The sequence below is a fragment of the Phaseolus vulgaris genome, chromosome 2 (genome assembly GCF_000499845.2).
Source record: "Phaseolus vulgaris cultivar G19833 chromosome 2, P. vulgaris v2.0, whole genome shotgun sequence".
In the NCBI taxonomy this organism is placed as follows: domain Eukaryota; kingdom Viridiplantae; phylum Streptophyta; class Magnoliopsida; order Fabales; family Fabaceae; genus Phaseolus; species Phaseolus vulgaris.
The window spans coordinates 36,739,962-36,756,023 of record NC_023758.2 but is presented as its reverse complement, the minus strand read 5'-3'; the positions used below and the strand labels follow the sequence as shown (position 1 = coordinate 36,756,023).

At 32.7% G+C, this 16,062-nt stretch overlaps 2 protein-coding genes across 2 annotated transcripts; both read left to right on the top strand.

Annotated features, from left to right (window-relative positions):
* The first annotated feature begins 5,148 nt into the window (after positions 1–5,148).
* On the top strand, positions 5,149–6,358 carry LOC137811781 (polygalacturonase inhibitor 1-like). The gene has a single exon (XM_068613612.1). The coding sequence runs from the start codon at positions 5,196–5,198 to the stop codon at positions 6,207–6,209; it is 1,014 nt and encodes a 337-aa protein (XP_068469713.1). The 5' UTR covers positions 5,149–5,195; the 3' UTR covers positions 6,210–6,358.
* Positions 6,359–13,972: 7,614 nt separating this feature from the next.
* Positions 13,973–15,375, top strand: LOC137811780 (polygalacturonase inhibitor 1-like). Its single transcript, XM_068613611.1, has one exon. The coding sequence runs from the start codon at positions 14,219–14,221 to the stop codon at positions 15,224–15,226; it is 1,008 nt and encodes a 335-aa protein (XP_068469712.1). The 5' UTR covers positions 13,973–14,218; the 3' UTR covers positions 15,227–15,375.
* The last annotated feature ends 687 nt before the right edge of the window (positions 15,376–16,062 follow it).

The window sequence follows — 16,062 nt, the reverse complement described above, 5'->3', positions numbered from 1 at the left end:
AATGACTCCTCAAGCGGGTGGGGTACCTGCAGATGGCACTCCAACGCTCAAGTCAGTGGGGTATCGTATTCGGCTGGTTAGAATACTGTAGATAATGACGTACCTTCCTCCTTGGAATGCGTGATATTTATATTACCTTGATGGGCCCTCACTGTTGGGCCGGATTAGGGGGTTGTTTAGCGATTAGGGTTGGATTAGGTCGTTCCCTAACCGTGGGTTGACCTTTGCTAATTGGGTCAACGGTTTGACTAGAGCACCTTATGTCGGTCGACCACGTATAACACGTGGTCGACCTCGTACCTTAAAGTATGGTTTTGACGCATGGGTTGACCGGGTCAATAGACCGATCGGTCATCCCGGTATAGAAAGCATTAGACATTTATCTTATCAGACAAACTATCAGATGATCTATCAATAAAGCTCAAAATCTTACCGGGGGAAGTTTTATCACAAAAGATTCAACCCATAATTTACATAACCAACTTATTTATCAATTTTTTAAAAACTCCAAATAACACAAATCAAGAAGCTAAAATTTATAGGAATTATGAAACATATCAACCATTAGACGATCATAAAACTATTTTTTTAACGGAATCAAACCAAACAAATCAAAAAAAGATAAGTCATAAATTAGTGTTCTCCTCCCCCACACTTAAATCCTACAGTGTCCTTAATGCAAAGGCAATCAAATAAACATGTATGATAAAAATAGGATAAAAAGAACTCCCTCGTCATGCTTGAGAAAAGGGAAGAACTGCAATTAATCTCACCAACTATCTCTTCTACAATATAAGCCAAGGTTTTTTTGTATATTGTGGCTCGAAGAAGATGTCTGCTGGAAAATATGGCCAAAGCCTTGGTGTAGACGGTGAAGATGAAGAGCATTTGTTGTGAGGAGTCTTTGTGCAATAAGGTGGGATTGATAGGGGTCAGGGTGCAAATGTATTGAGGATAAAAAGGGTTCCATGAATGGGTGGTGGTGTAAGAGGAATAGTTGGAAGGGAGAATCTTATACAGGGTAGACAATGGTGGGCAAACGAGTTGGTGTTGATGAAATCTGAGCATTTAATGTTAAGCTTAGGTGGCAATGAAGATGGTTCAGTTTGCGTATGATGATGGTGGAACAGTTTTTTAGACTTTCTAGCTACGCTATACGGTCTATGTGTGGTAGGTGGTGGAATGATAGGTAAGGTATTACCTTAGGAGCTATTGCTAACTGCGTAAGAGGACGTCTACGAAACATGTTATAGCATTCTACATCATTAGACGATAAAAGCTTGTCTATCTATCTGTATAGTCAGTTAGATAAGAAAAATTATTATCCTCAATGTTAATATGATACACAAAATGATCTTGGACACAATGTTTCATAGTGTCTAGGACCTCTTGATCATCAAGACAACTGCTAGACTTGATAACTAGAAGCTGATGATTTATGTCTAAATAATTATTGAGATTCAACTCTAATGAAAGTGGTTGCTATGTAAATGACAAATGAAAGCATAAAAATATGGATAGGTGTGTCAATAGTTATATAGTCTCCTCTTGTGATAAATGATCTATACCTAAAGAGAGTCTATACCTAGGAGAGGGCCTATACCTATAATTTGTGATGAAAAAAAAAATTGAACTGTATCTTTAGTATCACTAATAATAATAATAAATTTTCTTATGACAGTTTCATATTTTATCACAATTTTTTATAATAAATTTTTATTATTTTGTGACGAATTCTTTTTCTTTTTATCATAAAGTATATATTTTTAATTGAGCTTGTTGTAGTAGAGAAACTCATGCTGAAAATGGGAAAAAAAAGTTATTTTTTTATATTACGGGGATTGATACAAAATAAACTAAAATATATTTGTATTAATTATTTGAATATAGAATTACCAATAAATATTCTTTATTACTTTTTAATTAAGAAAATAATTTCACACATTGCAATAAACAGCACTTTCAATGATAAAATTTACACTTGCAAAACTTATTTTCCACGTGTAACATACCCAAATAATTTTTTTCTCCTTCATTTCCATGATAAACAAAACCCTTAGAAGTTTTAATTTCCGGTCTCTCTTTTCCTTCATCCTAATAATACCATTTATTAAATAAATAAGAGGTTATAGAGGATTACTATTTTTCCAGTTAAATAATAATATGTAAATATTTATAATTTTAAATAATCTTTTAAACGGTTGAAATGTTAACTACTAGGATTCATCAATAAAGTAAAACAATATTAAAAAGTTTAACTTTCCATAAACCTGGAGAAACTAAGATAAGGATGAATTGCATTTCACACACAAATGGCTTAGAACTGAAGCATATCAATTCACCCAATAATAATATGAGGAATTCAACAATACAAGCCCATTTTGAAATTTGCATTTGAAAAGATAAAAGGTACTAGGATGGAAGTATACCCAATAATATGAGGTACAAAAAACATAGGCGGCTTCTTCCTGCACCTCCATTCCTTCCTCCATACCTTCTTGTGCGTTTTTTATATTTCAAAAATATTTTTTTTTTAATATCTTCTTGTGCGTTTTTTATATTTCAAAAATATTTTTTTTTAATATTTCGGATTACATAATCCATAAGCTTTTTTTTATTAAATTTCGAATTACATAAAGTATTTTCTATACATAACATTAGTTTCCAGATTAATCTGAAAGAATTTTTTTTCAAATGTGATTAGCTTCCGGATTACATAATCTAAATTTTTTTTCTAAATATAAGATTGATTTCTAAAATATATCCAGATTACATAATTCATAGACTTATTTTAAATGCAAAAAAGAGTTTCGGATTTTATAAATCTCAAAAACACTTCTGAATCCATAAACAACTTTCGGATTATGTATGGAATTAAAAAAAAAAAATGATATTTTTACATTTAGTATTATGTTGGTGATAGTAGAAGAATTGAAAAAAAAAAAGAAAAAAAATGATATTTTTACATTTAGGCCCCGTTTGGATTGGGGTGGGAATTTGTGGGGAGGGAAGAGAGTAGATTAGAGAGGATTAGAGGAGATGTGTGAGATTGCTTAGATTGAGGGATGGTAGAGTGGATTTGTGAAGATTGTTTATTAAAATTTGTGAGTGATGTGATAGTTAGAAGATAATTTAGAAATTATTTTAAAAATATAAAATATAATTTACAAATTTATCCTTGTCAATAAAAAATATTTTAATAATGAGTTCTGATATATTTTTTTAAGTTGAGTTAATTATTTTTTTCAATATATAATATTCATAATTACTCTTATTTTGTAAAAAATAATAATTTTGTGTTAAATTCAAATAAATTTATAAATATTAAAAGTATAAATATAAATATAATAAAAGTATAAATATATTTATAAAAATTAAAAACAATAAATACATAAAAAAATAAACAACAGAGTACAAGTATAACAAAACAAATGTAAATACAATTATTAAGATTAAAAAAGTAAACATATAAAAAAAAATTAAACAATATCTTCTAAATGAAAAAGATATAAAAACATAATATATATATATATAAAAATAAATTAAAAACAATAAAACATAGAATGAAAAACTAAACAACAAATACAGAATAATAAAAGTATAAAAACAGTAAAAAATATAATAAGAAAATATAAATAAATTTATAAAAATTAATAACAATAAACACATCAACAAATGTAAATGTATTTATAACAATTTAAAATAGTATTAATAAAATTAAAAAAAATAAATACATAAAACATATTAATAAAAAATGACATTAAACACATAATAATGTAAAAAATAAAAATATTAAAGTTATAAAATAAAAACTAAACGATTAACATAATAATAAAAACTGTAAAACCAACACATAATAATGAAATAATGAAGGAAAGTAAATACATTTAGAAAAATAAAAACTGTAAACAATAAACATATATAAAAGAATATAATTACATTTATTAGAAATAAAAAACAGTAAACATAATAAAAAAGTAGTAACCACATTTAATAAACAAAATTCTAAATAGAAAAAAAATATTAAAAATTTATGTGAAGGATGAAGGCACTGGAGAAGAGAAGAAGAATACGAACAGACTGGAGAACAAGAAAAAAAAAACTAGAGAAAAAAAGAAGAAAGTTTGTGATGAATAGAACCAACCAAAAGAACCACTCCTCAAAGATGCAATCTGGAAAAAAAAAAAAAACCAGAATTTTAAAAGTGAAGGAGAAAGTCATATATCTGCGTCCTGCTTGTCCAGGAAGGGGTCATGTAGATAATAAAACACATCAGAAAAACCTACCCAAAAATAGAAAAAGAGATGGAAAAAATATGTAAAAATTAAGAAAAGGACCTTTAGTTCAGATTTGTCTGTCCAATATTTAGCTCGGGAGGGAAAACGAATTTTAAATTTTCAAAAGGGCTGTGTTGTAAATAATATCTCCACGAAACCTTCATCAAGTTTTATTATATCCTACTTCTTTTAAATAAAAAAAATTAGAATGTCGTAGATATCTTGAGAGATCTCCAAAGATGAAAGTACCATAGCTGGCAAAATTCTTCTTAAGGTAGGCCAACTTACACTAATAATGTATATATGTTAATGACAGAGCATAACTATAAAAGTTTTTCAAGTTTGGCTAACAGTAAAAATAGTGAGCAAACCTATATGCTAATGTGAAGTAACCCCCGAAAAAGAGACAATTACACTAATCAATTGAGACAGGTAGTAATAGCTTGAATCATTGAGCAAATAAAAAATATGACAAATGTGACCAAAAAGAACAATTTCATTCATAGGTGAGAAGAAATCATCAATAATCAACATTACTCTATCCAGCATGCAAGTTTTTAATTCTACAATATTACGGAATGATTATGTTGAACCTTCCCTTATCCAAAATTACTTGTTTTAAATGAGCTAATGACTCTCATTCTGCAGTAAATAGTAACAAAATATTGATGAGTGAGATGACCAACGTACCATTGAAAAATCTGGTATCACATAAAATTATCCTGTGGTTATATGTAAAGAAAAAGAAAGACGTGTTCAATAACAAAACAACAGCACTGATGAATAAACCAAAAGGGGTGCTCAATAACTTTTTTCTTTTTCTCTTATCTTTCTTCCCTCCACACTTCTTCTATAAATGTCACAACTCATCCACACTTTTCACAGATCAAATCACATAGAATCGAAATCCCTAAGAGCATGGCACGCTTAAGCATCACCGTACTCGTCATCATGGTCCTGGTCTTGAGAACTGCACTCTCTGAACTATGCAACCCACAAGACAAGCAAGCCCTTCTCCAGATCAAGAAAGACCTCGGCAATCCAACCACCCTCTCCTCCTGGCTCCCAAACACCGACTGCTGCAAACCGGAATGGGAAGGTGTCTCATGCGACATCGACACCAAAACATACCGCGTCAACAGCCTCGACCTCAACGACCTTAGCCTCACCAAACCCTACCCTATCCCTTCCTCCGTCGCCAACCTCCCCTACCTCAGTTTTCTCTACATTTCTCGCATCAACAACCTCGTCGGTCCTATCCCCCCCTCCATCGCCAAACTCACCAAACTCCGTTTTCTCTACATCACCCACACCAACGTCTCTGGCCAGATACCCAATTTCTTGTCCCAAATGAAAACCCTTATAACCATTGACTTCTCCTACAACGCCCTCTCCGGCACACTACCTCCCTCCCTCTCTTCTCTCCCCAACCTCCTCGGAATCTCCCTCGACGGCAACCGAATCTCCGGCACCATCCCGGGGTCCTTCGGCTCCTTCCCGAAGCATTTCACGGTGCTGACACTCTCCCGCAACCGTCTCACCGGCAATATACCGGCGACGCTGGCTAAGCTGGAACTGGCGTTCGTGGACTTGTCTGAGAACATGCTGGAAGGAGATGCATCGGTGCTGTTTGGGGCAAATAAGGTAAATTTGCAGAAGATAAACCTGGCGAAGAACTTACTGGCTTTTGATTTGGGGAAAATAAGGTTGTCGAAGTCGAAGGACTTAGAGGGGTTGGATCTTAGGAACAACCGTATCTATGGGACGCTTCCCAAGGTTCTTACGTCTCTTAAGTATCTGAAGAGTTTGAATGTGAGCTACAATAATCTGTGTGGTCAGATTCCTCAAGGTGGAAAGTTGCAGAGATTTGATGAATCTTCCTATGCTCATAACAAGTGTCTGTGCGGTTCTCCACTTCCTTCTTGCACTTAATTACTCAGCATTCACAAAATAGGTAATACGCGTGTTTTCTCCTGCGTCTTACACGTGGTTTAATATCGTAATTAATCCACGTTTAACCTATGTTTTTAATGTTAATAAAAATACCTATTCTAATGTGATGCTATCAGTATTTTTATTCCTATCTTGCTTCCGCTTTTACTCACTTTCAGTATATTCTATGCTGCTGTTTTATTTTAATATTCATATTTAAAATTATATAATCAAGATCATAATCCAAGAAAATTTCTAATCCAATGTGTTAATATTTTAATGCTGTATGAGAGTTGTTAGAAATTGAAGAGTCATAAAATTTTAAGTAAACTCATATTGAAATATTATTTTCGTTCCTAAATAACTTATATATATATATAATTGTCATAATAGATTCTTAGTTATTATGTTTATATTATCGTTTATTCCAATTAATATTAGTAATTGTATCTAATTTAGTGGATTAGTTTCATTTGCAAAAAATATCTAATTAAAAAGAAGAAAAAATCAAAGTAATTATGTTTTAAGAAAAAATAAAATATTTAAAATAATAGAATAATATTGAAAAATATTAAAATGAAAATAGGTTATTTGCGCTTCATGAGGTAAGTTGTAAATCACTAACAAAAGAAACCATGAACTAAAATTACAACTTAAATTTTTAAATGGAATCATTCCATCATTGTCAATCCAAGTCTTAAGTTTCTTGATATTTTTTCAAATTTAGAAAATTGTTTATCAATCTTTTTTCACTAGAAAGAATCAGTTGGATGACAAAATAGTCCATCACATTTTCTATTATATGCATACCACTTAAGGTTTTTAGCGTCATCTGTATTTGCAAACAAACGTTTAAGTTTTGGAATTATTGTAAAATAACAAACAAACTTAAGAGAAGGACCTTCCTTTATGAATTCATCAATTTCATCATTCTAAACAACTTTAACCTTATAACGTGACAAATCACACCTGGGACATCTTAAATCTTCGTACTCATTTCTGTATAAAATACAATCATTAGGACATGAATGTATTTTTTATATTTCATACCCATCAGACAAATAATTTTTTTTTGGTCTCATAATTTCGATTGGGTAATGTATTTCCTTCTCGAAGCATGTTCTTCAACAATTAGAGCAATTCTGTAAAGCTTTTGTTGGTCCATCCATTCAATGCCTTCAAATTCATCAACCTTAACACTGTTGATAATCGTGTGAAGTTAATTGAATCAGGATACAAAGTAGTTTATGCATTATTAGACATATTTTCGAAAACTGCATTAGCAAAAGATTATGTTCCCACATCACGAATCATGTCTTTTAATCTATTGTCCACTGAGAAATCAACTTCTTCTGAAGCTTTGCGCACACTTGGCAAGTCTAACAATTCACCATGTCACGTTCATGTTGTATATTTTTTCAAAATTCCATCACACAAAAAATGTTCTCTAATTTTGAAAACACTCAATATCCTTCCATTCAAACAATTGACACAAGGACACTTTATTCTTACTCCATTATGATTATTAATGGCTTTATGTTGCACAAACTATAAGAATTTTTCAACCCCTTTTTCGTAAGCATCACTTATCCTTGGTGTATTAATCCAACTCTGATCCATAGAACTAGTAAACTAACAAAATCTAAATCAAAATTGTCAAGGGTCTGACACCCTCAAACTTAGAATCAACGTGTTCGATATATACAAATTTTGTAATTAAATCAAAATTGTTGAGGGTCGGATACCCCTGGATTCAAAATCAACGTCTTAAATAAATAACATATTATAATTAAATCAAATGTGCCGAGGGTCATACATCCCCGGACTCAAAATCAACATGTTCAACAAATATAAATCCTATAACTAAATTAAATGTATCGAGGGTCGGACACCCTCGAACTCAGAATCAACGTGTTGAATACATATATATGCTAATCATTACTAATAAGCACATACATGCAAATATTTATTATAAAATTAATTAAATAAATTAGAATACTAACTACTATAAATATAAATGCAAATATTTATTATAAATAAATTAAAATACTAACAAATATAAATATACATGCAAAATATTTATTATAAAAATAATTAAATAAATAATAAACTAACCTTTTTGCGTTTTGGCGTGCACGATACAGTGAAGTTAAGCAAAACGGAAGTCCGATGGTGACGGGAGGGGGATGCGGTGACGACTAGGAAAAGACGGTGGTTTGTGCGGTGGAGGAAGTTGGTTGGTGCGGCACGCGGAGAGGGCTAGCGGTGGATGCGAAAGTTGAATGGATCTGCTTCGTAGCGGTTGTGGTGGGTGGTGTGGCGGAGGAGGCTGATGGAACGGAGCTCGTGGTCGCGGCAAGAGCTGTGGTTTGGAGGAGTGGCGGTTGCTTGTGGCGGCGCGATCGGAGGAGGTGGCGCAGCTGGCGCTGATTGTGGGTGAGGAGAGAATGTTGTGCAAAAATGAGAGAGTGAAAATGAGTGAGGGAAAGAGAAAGGTGCGTGTACAGGCTTTGTTTTTTTTTCTTGAACAGCTAATCAACGACGAATATGTACAAAACCGTATTTATTTCCACACTATTACACAATTAACGATGATTCCTGCCTAAATCGTTATTAAAAACACTAAAAATTGAAAAAATTTACAAAAATTGTCACTGCCTTTCTTATTACGACTATTCTTTAATAATCGTCTTTATAGAGAGTCGTAAATTGTGTATTTTCTACCAGTAAGGAACAAAGGGGTAGCAAGTGGATTATCATGAGGGTTAACAAAGAATATCTCAATCATATCAATTTATGTACGTAAAACACAATTGCAAAACAAAGAATCAAACTAAGTTCTGAAGTATAAGCAAACATGTGAAAACACAATAAAGAGAGCATTAGACATTTAACAGACAGACATTTATCAAACAAAACATCAAATGATCTATCAATAAAGCTCAAAATCTCACTACAAGCAGTTTTATCACAAAAAATTCAACCCATAATTTACAAAACCAACTTATTTATCAATATTTTTAAAACTTCAAATAACACAAATAAAGAAACTAAAATTTATAAGAATAATGAAAGATATCAACCATTAGACGATCATAAAACTATTTTTTTAATGGAATCAAACCAAACAAATCAACAAAAGATAAGTCATAAACTAGTGTTCTCCTCCCACACCATTAAATCCTGCAGTGTCCTTAATGCAAAGGCAGTCAAATTAACATGTATGATAAAAGTAGGATAAAAAGAACTCCCTCTTCAAGCTAGAGAAAAGGGAAAAACTGCAATTAATCTCCCCCACTATCTCTTCTACAATATAAGCCAAGGTTCTTTGTATATTATGACTCAAAGAAAATGTCTGTTCGAAAATATGGCCAAAGCCTTGGTCTAGACGGTGAAGATGAAGAACATTTATAATGAAGAGTCTTTGTGCAGTAAGGTAGGATTGATAGGGGTTAGGGTGCAAATGTAGTCAGGATGAAAAGGGTTCCATGAATGGGTGGTGGTGTAAGAGGAATAGTTAGAAGGGAGAATCTTATATAGGGTAGACAGTGGTGGGCAAACAAGTTGGTGTTGATGAAATTTAAGCATTTAATGTTAAGCTTAGGTGGTAGTGAAGATGGTTCAGTTTGTGTATTTTTTAGACAATCTATATATGGTATATGGTTTGTGTGGTAGGTAGGGGTGACAAAGCGGGTCGGGTTGGCCCGCCCCGCATATAAAATGCGGGTTGATTTTCATGGATTGTCCCGCTTGCGGGCTGGCTCGCATAACTTCGCAGTGGTGATGTGGTGGATGAGATGGTGGTCTTCTCGGTGGAGGACAGTTGCAAAGATAGTGGTGTTCGTGGTGGAGGACGCTCGCAGAGATAATGGTGTTGGCAGTGGAGGGCGGTCTCAGTCTCGCGTGGTGGAGGGCGATCGCAAATCTCGTGCGGTGGAGAGGAATCACAGATCTCGCGTGCGGTGGAGGGCAATCTCAGATCTCGCGCGATGGATGACAATTGCAGATCTCTCGCGGTGGAGGGTAGTCGTAGTTCTCGTGCGTGGTGGAGGGCGGTCGCAAATCTTGCACGTGGTGGAGGAATCAACAACACATAGTTGTTTCTTGGCTAGTAGAGGGCGCGAGAACTGCGCGGTGGGGGGGGGGCGGTTGCATCTGGGGTTTACTGCGGGTTGACAGGCCAACCCGTCCAGCCCCGTCGTAAGCCCACACAGGCCGCGGGTTATGCGGGGTGGGCTTTAATGGGTTAGCGTGTCAAATAAGAGAACCTGCCCTGCGTTATTTCTTGCAGGTTGCAGGCCTGCCTGCGTGACCCGCCCCATTTTGCCAGCCCTAGTGGTAGGTGGTGGAATGATAGGTAAGGTATTACCTTAGGAGAGATAATGCTAACTGCATAAGAGGACGTCTACGAAACCTGTTATAGCATTCTACATCATTAGACGATAAAAGCTTGTCTATCTATTTGTATAGTCAGGTAGATTAGAAAAATTATTATCCTCAATGTTAATATGATACACAAAATGATCTGGACAGGATGTTTCATAGTGTTTAGGGCCTCTTGATCCTTAAGTCGATTTCTAAACTTTATAACTAGAAGCTGATGATTTATGTCTAAATAATAATTAAGATTCAACTCTAATGAAAGTGGTTGCTATGTAAATGACAAATGAAAACATAAAAATATAGATAGGTGTGTCAATAGTTATGTAATCTCCTTTTTGAGAAATGATCTATAGCTAGAAGATATCTAGGTGAGGGTCTATACCTATAAGTGAAATGAAAATTAGAGATATGGCAGAATTAATCTTAACACATCACAATCACAATTCTTAGGCTTTGTTTGGATTAGAGAGTGTGAGAGAGTGGAAAGTTAAGGGTGTGGGGGAGTGGAAGTGTGAAGAAAGTGTGAAGAAAATTGAGGTTGTTTGGATTAAAGTATGTTAGAGTGAATGTGTGAGGAAAACTTATTGAAATGAGTGAATGATGTGATAGTTGTAGGAATATTATAAATTATTTTGAATAATAAAAGTTGTAAGATTACAAATTTACCCTTATATATAAAAGAAGAATAACTAATGATTAATTATTATTATTTGTATATTTTAGTTAATTAAAATAATTTAAAGTATCATTTATAAATAAAAAAATATATAAAAATCAAAGAAATAATGAATTATAATTTAAAATTGAAGTATAATTTTATTATTTAACATTTTATTGATTTATTTTTTTTTTACTTAATTTATTTACATACTTTTAATATTTTTTATGCTTCTTTAAATTATGTTATGCTATACAAATATAAATATATAAAATTATTTTTAATAATGATTTCCCTTATTATCAATAAAAAATGAATATATTTAAAAAAAATAGATATTTAGAACATAACATAAATATTAACTAGTTGTCAAAATATATAATATAAAGTTATTACATTTGATTCGAAAAGAGATAAAAGACATGTTAATTTGTTTGTAATTTTGAAATTATATAAAAATGAAGAACATAATAATGTTAATTAGAAAAATAAAAAATATCTCCACTAATAAAATTTTAATCCTTGTTAGAATTTAAATATTTAAATAAATTTTGTATTCTCATTAATAAATTAAAATCTAGATTATTATTATAAATATATAAATATATTTTTAGGTATATAAGTATTTTTATGTTATTAAAAATATATTTAATATTTTTTATTATTATGAATATATTAAATATTTCTTGAATATTTACAATTTATTTAGAATAAAATTAAGTGATTTTAATTTATATTTATTATCGTGATGTAAATATATTTGAAATAAAATATATTTAATATTTTATTATATGTGCAGTTATATTTTAAAAAAAATAGAATAAGGGTATATAAGTATTTTACATATTTATGAAGCACTTTCTCTCTTATCCTCTTGATTTCTCCGCTACTTTGTGAAGATGCATTTCAGCTCCTCTCCCACTCTTCCGCGCCCACTCACATTCTCTCATATGCAGATCCAAACAACGGAACCTATCCACTTTCTGTCTTCGCCAACAGTAGATTCCCCAACAGTACATCTGTTGAAACAAACACACCCGATGATTTTTTTACTGTATCTTTACTATCACTAATAATAATAATACATTTTCTTATCACAATTTCATATTTTATCACAATTTTTTATTATTGTGACGAATTCTTTTTTTTTTATCATAAAATATATATTTTTAATTGAGCTTGTTGTAGTAGAGAAACTCATGCTGAAAGTGGAAAAAAAAAGTTTTTTTTATATTACGGGGATTGATACAAAATAAACTAAAATATATTTGTATTAATTATTTGAATATAGAATTACCAATAAATATTCTTTATTACTTTTAATTAAGAAAATAATTTCACACATTGCGATAAACAGCACTTTTGCAATAAACAGCACTTTCGATAATAAAATTTATATTTGCAAAAATTATTTTCCACGTGTAACATACCCAAATAATTTTTGTCTCCTTCATTTCCATGATAACCAAAACCCTTAGAAGTTTTAACTTCCGGTCTCTCTTTCCCTTCATCCTAATAATACCATTTATTAAATAAATAAGATGTTATAGAGGATTACTATTTTTCCAGATAAATAATAATGTGTAAGTATTTATAATTTTAAATAATCTTTTAAACGGTTGAAATGTTAACTACTGGGATTCATGAATAAAGTAAAACAGCATTAAAAAGTTCAACTTTCCATAAACCCGGGAATCTAAGATAAGGATGAATTGCATTTCACACACAAATGGCTTAGAACTCAAGCATATCAATTCACCCAATAATAATATGAGGACTTCAACAATACAAGCCCATTTTGAAATTTGCACTTCAAAAGATAAAAAGTACTAGGATGGAAGTATACCCAGTAATATGAGGTACAAAAAACATATTGTTCTGACAAGCAAAATAAGTGTCTGAACGTACAGGGCATAAAAGGAATCCTATGGTAAAATGACAAAGGTAAGTACATAAATTAAGGACAAGAGCCTGTGAAAACATGTTTTAAAGGCAGAGCAATAACGTGGAGAAAGTCATATATCTGCATCCTCCTCGTCCAGGGCAAGAAGGGGGTCATGTAGATAATAAAAACCTGCCCAAAAATAGAAAAAGAGTTGAAAAAAATGTGAAAATTAAGAAAAGGACCTTTGATCCAATATTTAGCTCGGGGAGGGAAAACGAATTTTAAATTTTCAAAAGGCTGTGTTGTAAATAATATCTCCACGAAACCTTCATCAAGTTTTATTATATCCTACTTTTTTTAAATAAATAAAAAATAGAATGTTGTAAATATCTTGAAAGATCTCCAAAGATGAAAGTACCATAGCTGGCAAAATTCTTCTTAAGGTAGGCCAACTTACACTAATAATGTATATATGTTAATGACAGAGCATAACTATGAAAGCTATTCAAGTTTGGATAACAGTAAAAATAGTTGGCAAACCTGTATGCTAATGTGAAGTAACCCCAAAAAAGAGACAATTGCACTAATCAATTGAGACAGGTAGTAATAGCTTGAATCATCGAGCAAATAAAAAATATGACAAATGTGACAAAAAAGAACAATTTCATTCATAGGTGAGAAGAAATCATCAATAATCAACATTACTCTATCCAGCATGCAAGTTTTGAATTCTACAGTATTACTGAATAATTATGTGGAATCTTCCCTTATCCAAAATTACTTGTTTTAAATGAGCTAATGACTCCCATTCTGCAGTAAATAGTAACAAAATTTTGATGAGTAAGATGACCAACGTACCATTGAAAAATCTGGTATCACATAAAATTATCCTGTGGTGTAAAACCATGTGTAAAGAAAAGAAAGACGTGTTCAATAACATAGCAACAGCACTGCTGAATAAACCAAAAGTGGTGCTCAATAACTTTTTTCTTTTTCTCTGTATCTCTCTTCCCTCCACACTTCTTCTATATATGTCACAACCCATCACAGATCAAATAACATAGAATCGAAATCCCTAAGAGCATGGCACGCTTAAGCATCATCGTACTCGTCATCATGGTCCTGGTCTTGAGAACTGCACTCTCTGAACTATGCAACCCACAAGACAAGCAAGCCCTTCTCCAGATCAAGAAAGACCTCGGCAACCCAACCACCCTCTCCTCCTGGCTCCCAAACACCGACTGCTGCAAACCGGAATGGGAAGGTGTCTCATGCGACATCGACACCAAATCATACCGCGTCAACATCCTCGACCTCAACGGCCTTAGCCTCACCAAACCCTACCCTATCCCTTCCTCCGTCGGCAACCTCCCCTACCTCGGTTCACTCTACATCTCTCGCATGAACAACCTCGTCGGTCCTATCCCCCCCTCCATCGCCAAACTCACCAAACTCGGTTTTATCCGAATCTCCCACACCAACGTCTCTGGCCAGATACCCAATTTCTTGTCCCAAATGAAAAGCCTTATAACCATTGATTTCTCCTACAACGCCCTCTCCGGCACACTCCCTCCCTCCCTCTCTTCTCTCCCCAACCTCCTCGGAATCTCCCTCGACGGAAACCGCATCTCCGGCACCATCCCGGGGTCCTTCGGCTCCTTCCCTAAGCATTTCACGGTGCTGACACTCTCCCGCAACCGCCTCACCGGCAATATTCCGGCGACGCTGGCTAAGTTGGGACTGTCGTTCGTGGACTTGTCTGAGAACATGCTGGAAGGAGATGCATCGGTGCTTTTTGGGGCAAATAAAAATTTACGGAAGATAGACCTGGCGAAGAACTTACTTGCTTTTGATTTGGGAAAAATAAGTTTGAGGTCGAAGGACTTAGAGGGGTTGGATCTTAGGAAGAACCGTATCTATGGGACGCTTCCCAAGGTTCTTACGTCTCTTAAGTATCTGAGGACTTTGAATGTGAGCTACAATAATCTGTGTGGTCAGATTCCGCAAGGAGGGAAGTTGCAGAGATTTAGTGAATATTGTTATGCTCATAACAAGTGTCTGTGCGGTTCTCCACTTCCTCCTTGCACTTAATTACTCAGCATTCACCAAATAGGTATTACGTGTGTTTTCTCCTGCATCTTACACGTGGTTTTATATCGTAATTAATCCACGTTTAACCTATGTTTTTAATGTTAATAAAAATACCTATTCTAATGTGATGCTATCAGTATTTTTATTCATATCTTGCTTCCGCTTTTACTCACTTTCAGAATATTCTATGCTGCTGTTTTCTTTTAATATTCATATTTAAATTATATAATCAATATTATAATCCAAGAAAATTTCTAATACAATGTGTTAATATTTTAATGAGTTGTTAGAAATTGAAAAGAGTCATAAAATTTTAAGTAAACTCATATTGAAATAATATTTTCGTTCCTAAACAACTTATATATATATATAATTGTCATAATGGATTCTTATTTATTATGTATATATTATCATTTATTCCAATTAATATTAGTAATTGTATCTGATTTAGTGGATTAGTTTCATTTGCAAAAAATATCTATTTTAAAAGAAGAAAAATCAAAGTAATTATTTTTTAAGAAAAAATAAAATATTTAAAATAATAGAATAATATTGAAAAATATTAAAATGTAAATAGGTTATTCCCGAGGAAGTATTAAATTGAAATCCCGTGAAGCAAAAAGACAAAAATGCAATCTCTGTAGAGAAGGCGAATAAAGCAACCAATAGGAAAGAGACGGAAGGCAATTGAGTCAGATGGCTTGTTTTCCAAGTAAATGACGCAACATAACAATGTATTTTTCTTTTAAATATGATATATATATATATATGCAAAAGTTTTAACTTATTAAAATGGTCCTTGTATAGGACTTTCACTTTTTTGAAAATTACTGTAG